We start from the raw sequence: 18738 nt of genomic DNA on the forward strand, positions 1-18738 counted from the left end.
AGAGGATGTCATGGACAGGGCAGGAGTGAGGTCAGCACTGGGGACAGGAAATGCACATCAATTCCCAAGAGTTTTTCCCTGTCATTCAACAAAGGTAGTCTGGGGTTTTTTGTTTTTGGTTTTGGGTTTGTTTTTTTTTTTTGCCCTGGATGCTCATGTTAATCCCCATCCCCCAGGGAAGCAAGATGGACAGTGGGACAGGTTCATTTAAGGAAGTTGGGAGAAGTTTGGGTCTTCATTCCTGACAATCCGTGTTTTGGAATAGGTCCTTTCTCTGCCTCAAGACAAACTTCTCGGAAGATGTCTGTGAGAGGCACCTAGGCCTGCCCATCATGTAGTAAGGGTAAGTGTTCCCCCCTCCAAATCAGCCCCTGAGCATCAGGGATAAGGAGAGGACTCCCGCACCCCCCCACACACACAACAAAGATTATTTCTTGGCCAAGAAATAATCACCACCTACCAGTTTCCCCCATTATTAGAAAACAATAAAAATCTCAACAAAAGAGAGCCATCTCCTCTGAAGATCCATCTCCCCCTGGGCAGCTTTCTATAGGCCTGTCTCCAAGTCCTCAACACCTAGTATGACAGCACACAGTAGGGAACAACATGTGTTTGGGGAATGTATGAGCACAGCATTCAAGATACCAGAGCTTTCAGAAATCAATATATTTACTTCATTATTTGCTGATCAGTCAAGTGCATACAGATGTCCGTGAGTCACTTTAAGTCCTATAATTCATTGCGGGATCATGAACGTGTTGGCTCATCCCTCTGGCTGAGAGTCCTTGGGGATACTCAAGTCCAGTGTGGCTTCTCCACTTTCAGCTGTTCCTCCTGCTCTGCCCAGTCACCAGTCCTTCCTGGATGCTTTCCCTCCCTTTGCTACCCCCTCTTCCCTCCCAAATCTGTAGTGTTTGGTAGATTCAGACAGAACTTGCTTAGTAGCCTGGTGACCTTGAAATGGAGTTCAACCCGTCCGTGCTTCCACCTGCCCATCGGCAAAGGAGGTCTCCCTAACCGTGGTACCCGGCCACAGCAGTGCAGCGGGCTCCCTGAGCCGGCTTCTGCAAGAAGGGCCTGGCCTGCGTTAGAGCTCAGTGCTCCTCACTGCAGCCCTGGCAGGTGGGCGGAGGCATCACTGCACTGGAGATGGGGAAACCAAGGCTGAAGCAAGCCAGGTAAGTTCCCCCAAGAGCAAACTGTATGGAGTTGGGATGTGACCCAGCCTGTTTCTCCGTGGGTATCAGGGTCACCATACCCCACAAGAATGCTTGCTCCCCACCTGCCTCCTTGCCTCTCTGCCTCCACCCTTCCTTCCAAGATGGTGGCAAAGCAGGGAAGGGCCAGCATGCCGGATCACAGGTTCACAGAAGCCTGCACGCTTGGGCATCCGCTGGAGCTGCTCTGCCCTTCTTCCTTGTCCACGCGGCCCGCGTTTCACCACTTCAGGGACACCAAAGACTCCCTGAAGGCATGGACCAGGACTTCACGGAAGGACAGTGCCTGGAGGAACGGCTGCTTGGTGGAGTGCTGGGCATGGTGGGGCCATGAGGGTTCAGGGACACCAAGCAGACGGGACGGGCCCGCACACTACCTGGGCCCGACGAGGAGTGCGCCAGAGAGACATGCGGAGCACTGTGGGCGGGGAGGAAGGAGCGGTAGAGGATAGCCTCCTCAGGGAGGGGACATTTACTTGCACCCCCATGTACCCTGCCCTGCATGAAGCTCTTCAACTTCCTCATACTTAATCTTCACACGGGAGGACGCTGAGCTCAAAGACAAGACCCTTGAAAAGCCGCAGAACTGAGATTCAAATCCAGACCTGACTGGTTCAAAAACCCATGCCCTGTCCTCTCTGGACAGCCGGAGGGGATGCCCACTCTGGGTCTCCAAGGACAACATCCAGAATACATGTGGCACCTTCAGAACAAAGTGACAAAATGTATTCTTCCCCAAACCTCCCATGGCAACGGCCAGGAAAGCGAACATAAAGGATGCCGGGAACACACACGTCGCAAGAAGAGCTGGCTCAACTGACGTCAGTTTCTCCTACCCCTGATTTCAGCCAACGAGGCCAATGGATATTCCAAAGCAGCTGCTGCTGCTGAGTTCCAGGAGAAGCAAGGTCTCTGCACTTCAATGTCTTCAGGACAGCTTCATTCTCTAGGCCTCAGTGTCTCAGTTTTGTTTTTTATACTGTAAGGCAGAGAGATCATTAGAAGTGGGTGAGGGAAGCCAATGGGGGAGGGAGGACCTAGGAAATCCTGAGAACCATGTTCTTTGGAGCCCTAGCTGCCTCCTGGGGGCTTCTCGGAGGTGATGAGGCAGCCACCAGACAGTCAAATCTCTAGCTGGCACACAGGGACCCTTTCTTCCTTAATGGAAAAGGAACCTGACAGGGTAGGAGGGCATACATAAGAAAGACAAAGAAGGGCGCCTAGGTGGCTCAGTTGGTTAAGCAACTGCCTTCAGCTCAGGTCATGATCCCCGAGTCCGGGATTGAGTCCCACATTGGGGTCCCAGCTCCGTGGGGAGTCTGCTTCTCCCTCTGACCTTCTCCCCTCTCATGCTCTCTCTCACTGTCTCTCTCTCAAATAAATAAATAAAATCTTAAAAAAAAAAAAAAGACAGACAGACATGGGAATGTCAGACAGGAATGTGGGGTGTGCCCATCCTGTTCTTTAAGCTACATCTTGGTTCAAAGAAAAAAAAAAATCTCAGGTAGAGGAAGACCCTCAGAAGTTATCAAGTCCAATCACTGAGTTTTAAAAATGAACCCCGGCCCCCACATCTGGAGATCCTGATTTAGAAGGATGGGGGCATGGGGCACGCTCCACCCAGCTCTCTGGGTTGTTCTAATACCAGTGGGTAAGGACCAGCAAGTTAATTTGTATTCCTGACTCCCTCCCTTCCTCTACCAAAATAGATGCTTGAATGTTTCCTCAATAACCCTACCTCACTATGAATACCCCTGGCTATGGGGAGCTCACTACACCCCAAAACAGCCTTCCCATCTGAGCCATCACAAGGCTGCTGCTAGTTCAGGCACTATTGCTTCCAAGAAGACCTTTCTCTTCCTTCTTCCTGCTACCCCGCCTTAGCTTATTCAGCACTGTTGGTGTTAGGGACTCAGAACTCCCCACCCCTGACAGAAAACAGATGCAACCAGAAAGGCATCTACCACCACCTCTGGGCTTCTGGAGGAAGGGAGTGGCTGGCTGGGGCTGTAGGGTGCCTCTGCCTGGCTGATCAGGCTCACGTGTGGGGCAGGGGCGACCCCTGGTGGCCACAGGGATTACTGCTGTCAAACCCCCCAGGGGGTAGGAAGAGCAGGGAGCCAAGCACTTACTTTGTTCATGATCCAGTCTGCATCTTCAATGGCTCTTTTAATAATCTGCTGGATTCTCTCAGGATTGTCTTCATCTGAATGAACCCGGAAACTCTGGAAGTTTAGGCATTAAAAAAAAAGGATGACAAGACAAAATTCGCAGGACCAGCATCTTCAGAGCACCAGGCACAGGCCAGACACACCATGGCCACTTCCCACTGGGCATGGCTCTTAGCCCTCCAGGGACAGTTAGAAGGATCTGTCCTACAGATGAGGAAAGAGGCTTGGATGCCCTAACCAGCCACTGTGCCTGGCGGCGGCATTCAAATCCCAGTCCATTCTAACTACACAGCCTGTCCTCCTACCTGCAGAGCAGCAGCAATATAGAAGACTGGCCCCCAAGGTACCCCAAATCAGGCTGGGCCCAAAGGTGATCAGGCAGCAGGGGCCCAAAGAAACTTCCATCTCTCGGTTCCATTTGTTCCCTACAAGGCATGATAGGAAGGAACAGTGCTGGAAGGCCAAGCAGAGTGGGGGCAGGGGACGAGTGACTAGAAACTCCAGCCAGGCCCAGTGCAGAGCAGCATGGGGCTGCTGTTTGCCTTTGACCAGAGAAGGAATGTGAGATTCAGGTTCACTGGTGTGGCATCAGAGCGCTTCACAAGGGTACCTGGTACCTCTTCTGCCCGGTCACTCTCGACCTATTTGTCTTCAGGAGCACCTCAAATGCTCATGCTGTGAAGCCCTCCCTGACATCCTCAGACAACTAGCTGCTTCCTCCTCCATATTTTCACAACCTGGCTGTTGCTACCTTGACTTTTTTTTTTTTTAACTTTACACATTACATTTGTATTCATTTAAGTTTTTTATTTTTTATTTTATTTTTATTTTACTTTATTTTTTATTTTTATTTTTTTTATTTTTTATGATTTTTTATTTGGAAGTAACCTCTAACCTACAGAAGCTTTTCTCTACCAGAATCACCAGTCATGAACATCTCACATTTGCTTTACCATTCTCTCTTTATATAGGTTTGTACTCAATTTTCTGGGAACATTTTGAAGTGGCAGACATCATGCCCTTGACCCCAAACACTTCCATGTGTTTTAACAAGGAGATTACAAAACCACAGTAGTCAAATTCAGAAAATGCCACATTTATATAATACTACCATCTCATCTACAACCCATATTCTAATTTCAGGAAGGTATCCAATAATGTCCTTTTTAAGCATTTTTTTTTCCTGTCCCAGAACCAATCCACTCATTATATTTCATGGTCATATCTTTTCAGTCTTCTTGAAAGCAGAGCATGTCTGCCTTTCTCAGTGCTTCCCGACCCTGCCACGTTGGATGAGCCAAGGCCACTGGTGTGGAGATGGTCCCTCCGTCTGGATTTACCTGATGTTTTCTCATGAGTATATTCAGGCTGTGCATTACTGGCAGGAACGCCTGTCAAAATGATGCTATGTCCTATACTCTACTTTAATTATCCATTTAGCTGCCTTATTTGAGCCCTGGCACAGAGCTGATGTGCTAGAGGATAAGCGTCTGTTTTCTGAGCAGAAATCAGAGAGAGGAGCTGGGCTATGGTCTTTGGTGGCTCTTACTAGTCTGCCACTCCTCCCTTCCACTACCACCCAAAAGACCCTCCCTGTCCCCTGCCCCCAACTCTGAAAGAGTCCTCCTGTTATGTGACACCTCCCCACCGCCACCCCGAGCTCAGTATCCCCTGCTCCCACCTGCCTGACAGCATGTTTGTAATGCTCCTGGATGCCCTTGGTTGGCAGCTGCTGGCAACAGCGCAGCAGATATCGGTAGAGCTGCAGCGGCCTCTGGACCAGCTCTGCCCCTGGTAGCGGGGCCATCTGCGAGTCCCTCTGTCCCTGGAAAACACAGAGCATTATTTCAAAGGCATCAAGCCAATCCCCGGCCCTGAGCCCCCTGTTCCACGGCTCTGTGAGCAGGTCTGATACAACATGGAGGCCCAGTCCCCTTCATGCCACACCGCACAGAACCCAGACCCTGAGCTTGGGCGGGGCATTCTGTCCTGCAGAAGCCTCAGCCCACAGTAGGCCTGCTGGGACCAGAGGCGAAATCACACAGCCTCATTCTTTCTGGAAGCCAACTTGTAGGGGGTGGGTGAGGTGGTGTCATGGACAGGCAGAGTAGGGGAGATGAGCAGGAAGATCCTGCACTGTAGACTGAGAAACCAGCAGACTACAGCCAACAAAGAGGAGAACGCCAGAGGTCTGAGCCTCACCACTCAAAGAATCGTCTTGGACCAGTAGCAGCGATGTCACCTGAGAGCTGGTTAGAAACACTCTTGCCCCAGATCTACTGGACCAAACCTGCCTTTTTTTTTTTTTTTTTTTTTTTTTAAGATTTTATTTATTTATTTGGCAGAGAGAAATCACAAGTAGGCAGAGAGGCAGGCAGAGAGAGAGGAGGAAGCAGGCTCCCTGCTGAGCAGAAAGCCCGATGTGGGGCTTGAACCCAGGACCTGGGATCATGACCTGAGCCGAAGGCAGCGGCTTAACCCACTGAGCCACCCAGGCGCCCCCCAAACCTGCCTTTTAACCAGATGCACCACAGGATCCTGCCTGGACCTCTACCACAGCATCTTGCCTGGTGTCTGTTCCCGTCTTTAGCCTGTCACTCTCCAGTCTCCTCCATGCTGACGCCAGAATGCCCACTGGAGCCAGTGGCCTCAGCTCAACCCCCCCAAACCAGCAAGTACCTCGCCTCTTGGTCTCTTGGCACAAGCAGCACCTTTAGCGTCAAGCTCCCCTCCTCTTCTCTGCCATGGGGGGGAACTCATGTTCATCCTTCCAGCTCCAGACCCGTGTCACTTCCTCTGAGAAGCCCTTCCTGACTGTCCTGCCCTGAGGAGCTACAGTGCCCTGTTTTGGAGCTGTTACAGTGCTTCCCACACTGCTGAGGATTCATCTGCTGCCAGGCCTGTGGAGCCTGGCCCAGGCACCAGGGCTTCGTGCCCTGTTTGTTGAGCTAGACTGAATGGAATCTGTTATCTGCTCTGTACAGATCGCCCCTCTCTGAGAGGGAAGCTCACAGTGTTCCAAACGAAGGAGCTAAAAGACCAAGATTAAGTGACTGGTCTTAGTTTTAAAGTGACATAAACAGAAGAAAGACAAAAAAGAAAAAAAAAAAGAAGACAACTCCCTCCCCCTCAAAAAAAAAAAAAAAAAAAAAAGAGAGAGAGAGAGAGAGAGAACCAGAATACTAAATCAGAGGTTCTTAAAACTACGAAAGGAAATTCATTAAGTAGCCGGTTTCAGAGGCTCCTTCATTCCATTTCCAGCATATTATCGTCCTGGCAATAATAACTGCCTGTTTCCACAGCTAAGTTTGCCAATGCCTCCCGGTACTCTGGGCTCCCGCCATGACACCGGGGCGGGCAGGTGGTGGTCTGCCCCCTATCTCAACCTTCCCCGCTTCTGCTAACAGCGCGGGACGTGTGACTGTAGATCCACCTCTCCCCTGGTCTCTGCCGACAGGTCAGGGGCTCCACGCCAGGTCTGACCAATCAGAGCTCTGCATCCACGTGGTCACAGGGATTGGGTCACAGGTGGGCACATGACGGAAGCTGGCCCAATCAGAACGCATCCCACTGCCTCTGCAGGGGTGGTCGGGAAGGCCTCCATTTTTTTCCCTCGATACTTGCTGCTGCAGGGATTTGTGCCTCTCTCCAGGGCGCCATCTTGCCTCCTCTGGAAGCCTGAGGCTGAAGCCACACAGCAGCAGGCAGAGCTGAGGGTGTGAGGGAACCACGTCTGAAGAATTCGTCTGAACCGTCCACCCGAAGGCAGTCCCACCCCTAGACTTTGTAATGACTTGACCCAATTAGTAATGCCCTTTGCCAAAGCAGCTTGGGTTACTCTGTCACTTGCAACCCAGAGAGTCCTAACTGATGGACAGATCTTGACCTCTCAAACTCTGCTTCCACGATGAGGTCTGATGCTTCCAGCTCTAAGGAACAGTACAAATAAGGCAAGGCCCCTAAGGTTCTCCTGCCACGAATATCAACCTGCCAGTCTGACTAGCTGTATTAAAGCACATCCCCCCCCCCCAAAAAAAAGAGGGGAACCCCATACAATGAGGGCAAAGACCTTCAAGGACCACTAGAGAGGACATACCACCGAAGTCCCCACCTGATGGGCAGACTCCACTGGCAGGCTTCCCCAAACTATATAAAGTGCTAATCAAATATTGTAAAATGCTAGTCGTGTAACAGATGGTTACCATCTGCAGGCTTCAAAATTAACATTTGGAAAGAGCACAACTTTGTTTCAGTAGATAAAAACCCAAGCAATACTTAGAAACCAACCCAGCAAGTATGGGCGGGAGATTATTTTCAGCTCAATTATAATACTTAGTCATTCTCAGTAATAAGTAGCAGAGAATGCATGTGTGGGTCCACTCAGAAGAGTTAAACTAAAAATGCTTTAATTTAATTTAAAGTGTGGGTTTGCTATTAAGGGGCAATGAACTTCACAGCATCATTGCTAAAACTGTAGTCAAACTCTGTAGCCCCTAACCATTACCTGGCGTATCTTGCTCTTTGCACTTGACTTTAGCCTCTCCTGAGCTCCCTACCTCTGTGAAGGTACCTCTGTCTTCTCAGGCAACCAAACCAAAACCATCACTAAGCCAACCTATACTTCTCTTCCTGCCTCAATCCCACGCCACTGTTTCTAAGTCCTATCAAATTCTACCTCTGAATGCCCCCTCACATCTGTCCCCACCTCTCTATTCCCACTGCACATCCTTGCTTCAGGCTCTTATCAGACCTCCCATGGACAACAGCCAGAATTCTGAGCAGGTCTCCCTATCTTCCAATCTATTCACCACTCAATAGCCATTGAATCTTTCTAAAACCTAAATCTCAGCATGGCATGTTCCTGCCTAAAACCTCAGATCTGATATCCACCCCTAACCCTGTCACTCATGACAACTCTCCCCAAATGTAGGAAAACTGTGAAATTATTTTAAGCAGTATATGGGTCAACATCTTTTTATTGTAAGGATTTTATATTTATTTTCATGTGTAATAAAAAAAAATCCCATAATTTCATAGGTAGTGTGGCTTAAATGTTTTAAAAAGGAATAGGAGTAAAACTGGTATTTTTAAATATATCCAGCAAAGAAGAATGCAGCTGAGATGTGGATATGAGAAAAATCATGAAAGTGGTACTAAGCTTTGGAAAGCACTGGCCTATGGAACAAAGTCCATACTCCTTCCTCCAAGGCCCCTGCCCACCCCTCAACCCTTCTCCCACCACTCCTCCAGAGTCCAGGCAAACTGAGCTCTGAGTGGCACATCCCATGAGTCTATGTCCTGTTTGCCTGTTATAGTCTCTGCACTGTGACAAAATGCCTGGCATATAGTAGAAGCATTAGAGTTCTCCAGAGACACAGAACCAATAGAATATACAGAGAGAATATATCTATGTTATATTCATATGTGTATACTATTTATAAGGAACTGGCTCACGTGATTACTGAGGCTGGCAAGTTTGAAATCTCACAGAGCAGGTGCCCCAGTTTGAGTCCATGTCAAACCAGGAAGAGCCAATGTCCCAGGCTGAAGGCCACCAGCCAAGAAAATCCTTTCTCACTCAGGGGAGTGTCAGTCTGTTGTTGTATTCAGGACTTCAAGTGCTTGGAGGAGGCCCGCCCACATTAAGGAGGGCAATCTGCTTTACTCAGTCTCCTGATTTAAATGTTAATCTTGGGTGCCTGGGTGGCTCAGTGATTTAAGCCTCTACCTTCGGTTCAGGTCATGATCCTGGGGTCCTGGGATCGAGTCCCGCATCGGGATCTCTGCTCAATGGGGAGCCTGCTTCTCCCCCTCTCTCTCTGTCTGTCTCTCTGCCTACTTGTGATCTCTCTCTGTCAAATAAATAAATAAAATCTTTAAAAAAAAATGTTAATCTCATCCAGGGGCACTTGGGTGGCACAGTCAGTTCAGCATCCAACTCTTGGTTTCTGCTCAAATCATGAGCTCAGGTCATGAGAACAAGCCCTGGGTTCAACTCAACGCTCAGTGCAGGGTCTGCTTAAAAGAATTCCTCTCCCTCAGCACCCCCCGCCCCTCTCTCCCCTGTTTAAAAATAAATGTTGTTAATCCCATCCAAAACACCCTCACAGACCCACCTGGGCATCTCATGGCCCGGTCAAGTTGACGTATAAATGGAACCATGATAGTAGATGCTTAATATTTATGTGTCAAATGAATCCTCCCACTCTTGCCCACAGTCTGCTTCCTGCAGGTCTCCTGATCCTACAACACTCAGATGATAGGTCCAGCACCTCCTCCTGGAAGCTTTCACTGACCCACCATCCCTGCTACCACGTTTAATGGGAGACCTCTGGAGAACCTCAAACAGGCCTCGCGACCCCACATCACTCTAGTTCGGGCTTCATCATGTGTTACCTGCATTACTGGGAGGGTACCTGCCTGCCCTTGGCCCCCTTCCAGCCATCCTCCACATGGCAGCCACAACGTCTTGTCAAACACCTTACTTCAAATCCTCCCACAGCTGGATGTGACGGGATATTGTGAATTATTATCAACTATGAATTTTCTCAGGTAGAACAACAGTGCGTCGTGTGGGAGAATGTCCTCATTCTCGGGAGACATGAGTGGAAGGAAGTGTTTAGGGCTGATGTGTCATCACGTCTGCAACTTACTTTCACATGGTTCCACAAGAGGCAACACAAAAAGAGAAAAGATAGGGTGAGAAAGATGTGGTGAAATGTTAAGATCGTGTTTAGAGGGCAGGAATAAGGGTGGACCTTGTGCTATTATTTCAATTTCTCTGTATTTTGAAATTTTTTTGTAACTTAAAGTTATTTTAGAAAAACCGTTCCACGACTTTCTCCTTACCTAGGGAATAAAGTCTTAAGCTCGTGAGGCTGGCACTGACTCCTAAAGCCTTCTTGCCCACCCAGAGTCACCCCTCAGCACTCCTCCACCTGCCAGGCACACTGACACACCACCTGTGGTTCCTTTAGTAATAATAACAAATCCTGAGCACTTAGGATGATTACGATCACAGCCTTACTGAGTATGTAGCATGGGAGAGACACTATTCTAAATGATGCACATGAATTAACCCCGTCTTCACAATAATTCATCAAGGAGGTTCCATTATGCTGTCCTTTTACAGATAAAGAAACAGAGGCAAGAAATTTGTCCAAGGTCACAGAGCTCTGAGCGCAAAAGCCAGGATTTCCACCTGGGAAGTCCGGCTCCAGAGTCCAGGTGGGTGCTACTCTTCCTAACGGCACCCCCCTCCCCAATTTCTTTTTAAGGAATGACTTCTTCCCATTGAGTCTGGCCTGCAGAAACTATTGTCTGTGGCTCCATCTCTCCTGGCCAACAAGGAGAACATGAGACCCAGGCGAGGCCAACTGAGTACTCCCCATCTCTGGAAACGGGCTCTCAAGCAAGGTTACAAAGAACCTGAAAATGAGTTCATGTGCTCTAGCAATGGCTGCATGACGAGCCTCTTCCTGCTCTGAACTGTCCTTGTAGCTCCTGCCTTCTGGCCTTCCAGAAATGTCTAGACTCCTGCCAGGTTCTCCAGCCTTCTCCCTTGATTCTGTGAGCCCTTAACACTCTTCCAGGAAATTTCTTTTTGGTTAAGTCTTCCTGTCTCCTCTTCCTCCCCACACAGAACTAGACTCTCTCCCTGATCTGTTTGCCCACAGCCTGTTGTGCCTGCTTAGATCAGCGGGAATCACCTGGGCTCTGAGTGTTTGCCTCTCAATCTTCTCTGACCAGACAGAACTCCCCTGAGGACAGGAACTGTGTCCGATTCCCCCATCTCTATTCTCTCAGTGCCAGCACAGTACAAGCTGGTACCAAGCACACTCCTCCATCAATGCTTCCTAGCTGATGAACCTCAGAATCTTCCAAGCCCTGAGTTCTCCTGCCCATCACCTCTGGCAGCAACATCCTCCCTTTCCTGCCCATCCATGCCAACCCTTTCCGGCCCTCTCAGCTTCCCTCCAGGTCACCTGCAGGAATTCCCTGCAGGCAACTGACGCCTCCTACCTCAGTCAGTCTGGGGAGGCCATCGGGCAAGAATATTTTCAAATCCCCTCTTCCATGAGATTTATCCTTGCCCGAGAGCTGACTGATGGGCTAAGAGAGGTGCTAGACATTTTTACAACCACCCTCGGACAAAAAAGCATTATCATTTTCACATTTTGCAGATGTGAAAACTGAGGCTGATCATGAATACACAACCAGGGAGTGGCAGCTCTGGGATGTGGACTCTGACTCGACTTCAGTGCTCTAACCTCCCTGAGTTCTTGAAGGAAAGGAGTCCCTCCTTTTCCTTGTCTCTGTTAGGCTCTCAGAGCCTCTCTCCTGGATTAATCCAACACCCCTTCTGACATGTCTCTTCTTCAATCCCTCTCTATGTGCAGCCAGAATGAGCAATGGAAGACAAAAATCTCATCTTTGAGCCCCTTGCTTGATATCCTTTAATGGCACACACAGAACAAGCTCTAAGCTCATCAGTATATGTGTGTGTGGGGGGGGGGGGTCAAGGCTTTCCCAGGCAACTGCCAATCTCTATCCCATTTGAAACCAAATTCCCCACTCCCTCCACCCTCTACCCAGCTCAGCCTCCTCTGTTAGGCGCATCTGGCATGCAGTGGTCCCTCAACAGAAGGGTGTCAGATTGAACCCTTCCTCTCTCCAACACCTTCCAGTCAACTCTCCCGAATCCGGAAGACTGAGTGAACACTGAAACTACATGGGCCCCCGATCATGGTGAGACTGATGGGAGGATTGAGTAAGGCATCATGCATGCCTGCCGGGCTCATGGCAGCAGCTCACTCAGTAGGGGGCCCTTTTCGGGGCCTGGAAAAGTAGCAAAAGGGAAAACAATACGTTATGATATCTTTAGGTGCTTCTATCTGAGACGAGACTGGGCTGCGGAAGGGAGCTGCTCACGCAAACTGACACTGGGAGAGGTGGTGGATTTCACTGATTTAGTGACCTCCACCAACATCAGAGAGAAAAAAAATAATCTTTTTTTCTTTGAAATCAAACTAAAGAGCACATGAAATTTATTTAGCTTTTTCCCGAAATCAGAACTGAACTCTGGTTATTCATGCTGTCGCCTCCGATGAATTAGAAAGTTCTAAAAATACTGAAGGTGGCATGGCCTGACTCATGGTAGACGCTCTCGGTCAGAGGTGTTAACTGAATGAGCAGAAAAGTCATCCAAAGTAGGGAGTCTCAAAACCAGAGCACCGAAGGCAGCCTTTTCCTATCCAGGGTAAAAGAAATCTCTTCTCCCCATCCCTGCCAGGGAGCTTTCCAGCTTTTCTCCCTTAATATGCTCCCTCGTGGCGGGGAGCTCATGACCTCCCAAGTCTGAGCTCTCCACTTCATTTGTGGATCTGAGCTCTGCCCTCTGGGGCTCAAGTCTCTACCCGCTCCCCGCAGCCCAACAACCTCCGAGGCCATTCTGTCATTGTTCAGTTAGTGATCCCAGCCCCGAAGTCATTCTCTTCCAAGATCCCCACCCTGAAGGTGCCACCCTCTCCTAGTGCCTCCCTGTCCCACTCACACTCTTCAGGACACACGCACCCTCAATATTGGTCTCCCTCTTAAACGTACTGTCCAGGGGGAAAGCCACAGTTCTGGATCCTGACCAGCTTCGTGGGTTCTGGAGCTCAGTGGGCAATGTCCCCTGCTTTACCTAGCAGTTCAAGAAAGGCTGCTCAGACGGCATTCTCGGCTCAGGCCCTCACGTGACTCTGGCATTCAGCTCAGAGGAACATTTTTTTCCATGAACACTTCTGAAATCTGTTTCCCACCTTGTATTTTACTAGTTCTGTCCAAAGTCACCATCTGCTACAATCTCTGGGGTACCTGACCCTGTCTGTTATCCAGCTCCACTCAATTCAGCACAACAAAAGCACAAAACAATCCCATCCCAGGCATGAATGGGGTCCAGAGAGAGAGACAGGAGCCCCAGAGAGCTGTGTCAGTCACCCACACAATGTCATTCAGAGAACCTAGCACGTGTATGGCTCTGGGCTCGGCCCTAGGACCAGAGACGGATGGCCTGGCATGTTACCTAGCTGTCCCACCGCGAGCTTTCTACACAGCTGATGCCATGTCGTACGACCTACTGTTCAGGGAGTGATCAGTAAGTGCCAGGAAGCGCCAGGACGGTGTTGAGCGCTTCATGTGTTACCCCGTGCACCCTCACAACAATCTTCTGGGGTATGAATCACTAGTTCCATTTTATAGATGATGAAACTGGGGCTCTGAGAGGGTAAGAAACTTGCCAGAGACCACACAACTATTAGATGGTAACGCCAGGAATCAAACTGAGGACTGTTGCCCCTTGCCCCTGCCTGCTTCTAACACCATCTGCTACGTCTGTATCTGAGCCATCCACTGAGTGCCGCCTGGATCCAGGCTAAGGACCCCACAGAGAACTCTCCTGGAGCCCATTCAGGACCAGGCCTGCATGCATGAAAGCACTTGACTGTGCTATTATCCCATACTTATTTTTCAACCTTCTCCATAAAACTTTGCTCCATGCTTTTCTGAAACCCAAGGCCATCATCTATAGCTTCCCACTGCATAAAGATGAAAAAAAAAAAAAAAGTCACAAGGCTGATGTCAATTACACAGACAAAGAAAAGGGGGCAGCTAAGGAAATACTAAAAAAGTTCTTAGGAAACCCAAAGGACACTATAACAGGATAAAGGAAAAGAGTGAGAATAAAGCCACAAAGGGAATTTCCTGGGAGCCAAGTGATATCACTGGTACAGATGCTGAGAAATAGGCCTACGGCCCCATTTAACCCCCCTCGCTATTTCCCTACCCTGTGCCCTGACATAAGGCACCTAAAAATAAGTGGGGAAAAGTCATATATTTAAAAAAAGAAAGAAAGGAAAGAATGGAACTACAGAACACGACCAGAAATTATGCCCTATTAAATACTGATACAAGGCTAAATTAAGCCTGTGCAGGCCATTGTTTAAATATGCAATTATTTCTCTGGATGGGGAAAGTCGCAATATAGAAGCAGAGTGGTCCTGCTCCCCCACCTCCCGGGCTCTAACTTGCACGTGCACGTTCCAAGCTAGAAAACAGGGCCGCAATTTGTGCTCCTCCAGTCCCTTTCCTTCGTGGTCAAGGCTCTCAAGACCCACCCTCCCCATCCTCAGTGACCACCCCAGCTTCACTCACCTGGACAGTACCTGGGCTCCTAGCTTTGGAACAATACCCTATTCAGACCATCCGACTATCACTCTCTCCAGTCCGACCGGAGGATACCTCCTCAAAAGCACACCGTGTCACTCGCCTTCTCCAGAACCTCTGTGGGGCGTTTACCCTTCTCAAATCTGCTTCCAACTTGTCTCGTCAAACTCATCTCCTGCTGTCTACACTCCCTACATTCTAGCCACATACTGAACTTAGAGGCTAAGTTTCTGGACCTTGGAGGCAGTCTATGTTCAAATCCTGGCTCCATCACTGGCCAGCGGTGGGACCTGGGCAAGCTTCTCAATTTCCACCACAGGGTCAGCTGCACATCTGTCCATTGGGCAACTAATGGTATCTCCCGCACAGACTCGTTGTGAAGACTCATGAATGCTCCTAAGTCACTAAGAACGATGCTCAGCACATATGAGGCACTTGGTAACTATTATTAATTGCATCTCTGAAACATGCTGTGCTCTTCAGCGCTTCTCTTTTCCTTACGCTGGATTCTTCATCTGCCTCAAGAATTCCTCTTGATCCTTCAAGATGTAGCTCCCACGTCCCTTCCTCAAGGCTCACACCCCACGCTGCCCATACTCCTCTATAAGATCTCACACTGTAATCCTTTCTATAAATGTGTGTTGACTTCCATTTACCAAAGAAGCCACTAAAGCCAGGAGGACAATGGCTGTCCTGGAATCACAAAGCCAACAGGTGGCAGAGCCAGGTCTCAGACTCGGGTCCTGGATCCTCAGCTCTTCCTCTCACACCTGTTGTCTCTCTCAGAGCCTAAGGAGCCACTCTGAACAGCCCTTGTGTCCGCTCAACCGCCCTGAGCTAGTTTGCCAGCTTCAAGTGAACCTGGTGAGCTAGCCCCATCAATGCAAACTGGAAAAATCAGACAAAAGGCAAACATGCTGATCTCAGAGCAGAGCAACCAGCAACATGAAACAAGTCATTGTGATGTTAGGCAATGGCCTCCCCCACACAGGCCACAACACACCACTGTGGTTTGAGGGCAAAAGAAGGAAACCATTACACATCCACCAGGTGTCTGCCACGTGGCTGAGTACTTCACGGGGGCTACTTACTCTACAACCCTAATACTCCCATTTTGCGGAGGATGAAAAACTGAGGCTCCGGGTCACACAGAACTGGGTGAGAGCGCAGCTAGGCTTTGTACCTAGGTCTCTACCCTCCTAACAAGCTCTTTCTACACATACGCAGGGCTCATCTCAAAGGACCCTTGAGCTGAAAGCTCCCGATTTACCCTTCTGTCACTCTCTCCCTTTCTCCCTTACCCAACAGCTCTTCCAGGCACCCACATTGCTCTGCCCTAAAGGAATCCAGGTCTCACTTAAGAGGACTTTCCTACCACTCCGCAGTCCCTTCTATCTTTCTTCCTGGCACTTTTCACCACCTGACATCTCTGTATTCCCCCCACTGGAATGTAAACTCCATACAGCAGGAAGTTAATTTATTTTGTTCATGGCTGTCTCCCTAATACAGTACGGTGCCTGATACATGGTAGGCATATGAGCACATGTATTGAAATAGTCACTGAGCATCAAGAAGGTCTACGTACTGGGGTTACAGAAACAAACAGAAGGCCCTGACCCTATATACCTTACACATTAACACAAAATTAAAACTAACTATTCAGTTATAATTGCTACAAAGGGGAATTCGGGTCCCTGAAAGAATGGCTCATGGGGTCCCTCACCCAGTCAAGGGTCAGAGGTTTCTTGAGAAAAGGGCATTCAATCTGAGGTCTGAAGAAGAGTAGGATTTGGTGAAGGGATGGTGAAGGCGGAAGGCAGCTCGCATGAAGGCTCAGGCCCTCCAGAGTCGGGGGAGGGGTGCCAAGGGAGAGCAAGAGCTAACAAGATGATGCCAGGAAGTCTGAGTCAGATCCAGAAGGGGCTTGGTAGGAGGTGAAGAGTTAAGATTAGTCCTAAGGTCCATCAACTGATGAATGGATAAATAAAACATGGCACATTCATAGTGGAGTATTATTTTGTAACATGGGACGCCTGGGTGGCTCAGTTGGTTAAGCAGCTGCCTTCGGCTCAGGTCATGATCCCAGCGTCCTGGGATCGAGTCCCACATCGGGCTCCTTGTTTGGCGGGGAGCCTGCTTCTCCCTCTGCCTGCCATTCTGTCTGCCTGTGCTCGCTCGCTCTCCTCTCTCTCTGACAAATAAATAAAATCTTAAAAAAAAAAAAAAAGAAATGAAGTATTGATACAGGATACAAAAATGGGTAAACCTTGAAAACATTACTGTAAGTGAAAGAAGCCAGTCATAAAAGACCAAATATTGTATGATTCCATTTACAGGAAATGTGCAGAATGGGCAAATTCATAGAGACAGCAAGTAAGAATAGGGATTGCCCAGGGCGGGGGTGGGGGAATGGGAGTTTGAGAGTGACAGCTAAAGGAGAGATTTCTTTTAGGGACAATGAATGTGTTCTAAAATTGATTCTGAGTGTGGATGCACAACTCTGACTATACTAAAAGACATTCGATGGTGCACTTTAAGTGAGTGAATTGTAAGCTATGTAAAACAAACAAAAAAACCACATGGTGACTGCTGTGAAATGTGTAAGCCTGAAGATTCACAGACCTGTAACCCTGGGGTAGACAATACATTATATGTTAATAAAAATAATTTTTAAAAATAAAAATAAATAAAACAAAACAAAACAGTCCTGAGGACCAAGGGGTTTCGCACTCCGCGGGACTTGACCCATCATGCAGACGCATCTATCAGAACGTGAAGGTCACTCCAGGCAAGCGTGCTCCCCGGGAGCTAGCCGGGGGCAGATGGGCCGCGGAGGGGCCCCGTCTGCTTTTATAAATGGCCCAGCCGAGACTGAGCGCGGAGGTGTGTGCCAGACAGTGGGCATTTCGCAGAGGTGTCTGGAGTCCCCCGGGCTCCCTGCGGCCCTCCCAGCAAACTGGGGCCTGCCCCGCTTCCCCGAGCCGCCCGGCGAGGCCTGCGACGGGCCCCAGCGCGGCCGGGAGCCCCACACCGGGACACCTGGCCCTCCGAGGCCACGAGAGCAGACGCGGAGGAGACGGGGGCGACAAGGAGCCCCGATGGGTCTTCCACGGGCCGCGCAAGACCGAGGACGGCCGAGGCCTCACACCCCTAGCTCACCCCGCCGCCCCAGGCGGCTCCGTCCCTCTTGCGCCCTTTCGCGCACGGCTCCTCTCCCGCCCTCCGAAAGCCCAGCTCGGCTCACCCGCCTCCACCGAGCAACGTCAACCCCGGACGCGACGGACGCCGCAGCCACGAGCGCGCCTGCGCCCCAGGATCGGCGCGGCACCGCCCCCGCCCGTCGGCTGTTCGTCGAGCGCCCTCTGCCGGCCACATGCGGGGCTGGAGTCTGTTTATAAGGAAACCCTACAGGCGAAAACAGTCTGGGTGCCCCTTGCCTGATCCAACCCCACCCAGCTGAAAAAGAAGGCTGTCCCACTAACAGTTGCCTTCTCTACCTTAAACACCCACTCTTCCTTCTGGCTATTGCTACCTCGGATATAAGCCCTGAAGGCAGGCTCTCCCCCATGTTACTGAATACGGATCGCTGCTAAAACATTAGGGGTGTTCAAGATTGGTGAAAAGGCTTGCTGGAGGACTTTCCCTAAACCTCTCGTGCTGATGACAGGAATTGTATTTGTAAGGGAATCTGCGTTTTGAGTCATTTCATCAAATTACAGTCCCATAACACCTGTCAAAAGAATAAATATGACAGTAATAGGCATGCTTCCTTTCAGTCCCATCTATAATTATAATTGAGGAAAAGAATACAGAATTTAAACTCAGAGCTACTGCCAGTATCATTCTTTGAAAATGAAATAATGCTGTTTTATTAAATAGGCTCTCCCCGCTCTCTAATGTTTAAAGCTAAAGTGCTTCTCTGAATTGATTTAAATACAAGTTTTATATCCTGAAAGAAATAAAGATGAGTCTTTATCTTAAGACAAACCCCTGTTCAATGATGCTGCTGATCTTCTCTCAGCTGTCTGAAAGAGAGTTGGGTTGTTAGTGGATAATATTGTTTCTGTTCACGTCTCACTTCTCTAGGGCTTTTTAAACCCATTTGTAATGAAAAGGCTGATTTCCTTACACAGACTGACTCCATG

General features: G+C 49.3%; 1 protein-coding gene across 3 annotated transcripts; it reads right to left on the reverse strand.

Annotated features, from left to right (window-relative positions):
- Positions 1-651: 651 nt before the first annotated feature.
- LYRM9 (LYR motif containing 9) lies at positions 652-17901 on the reverse strand. Of its 3 annotated transcripts, XM_047708473.1 has the most exons (5): positions 17838-17860; positions 12008-12226; positions 5070-5213; positions 3350-3442; positions 652-2196 (listed from the first exon to the last, which is right to left on the reverse strand). In XM_047708473.1, the coding sequence occupies exons 3-5, from the start codon at positions 5193-5195 to the stop codon at positions 2179-2181; spliced, it is 237 nt and encodes a 78-aa protein (XP_047564429.1). In that variant the 5' UTR covers positions 5196-5213; positions 12008-12226; positions 17838-17860; the 3' UTR covers positions 652-2178. The 3 variants fall into 3 exon arrangements, with proteins under 3 accessions (XP_047564429.1, XP_047564430.1, XP_047564431.1); XM_047708474.1 differs by lacking the exon at positions 12008-12226 and having other exon boundaries at positions 17838-17901; XM_047708475.1 differs by lacking the exon at positions 12008-12226 and having other exon boundaries at positions 17753-17861.
- Positions 17902-18738: the final 837 nt, after the last annotated feature.

Source organism: Lutra lutra, chromosome 16, assembly GCF_902655055.1.
Source record: "Lutra lutra chromosome 16, mLutLut1.2, whole genome shotgun sequence".
Lineage (NCBI taxonomy): Eukaryota > Metazoa > Chordata > Mammalia > Carnivora > Mustelidae > Lutra > Lutra lutra.

What these genes read in the sequence shown, in the direction of transcription:
- LYRM9 (XM_047708474.1), bottom strand. Translation starts at nt 5,195, where the DNA reads ATGGCCCCGCTACCAGGGGCAGAGCTGGTCCAGAGGCCGCTGCAGCTC. An exon ending in ACAAACATGCTGTCAGGCAG is followed by an intron (nt 3,443 to 5,069) that starts GTGGGAGCAGGG and finishes CTAAACTTCCAG; the next exon opens with AGTTTCCGGGTTCATTCAGA.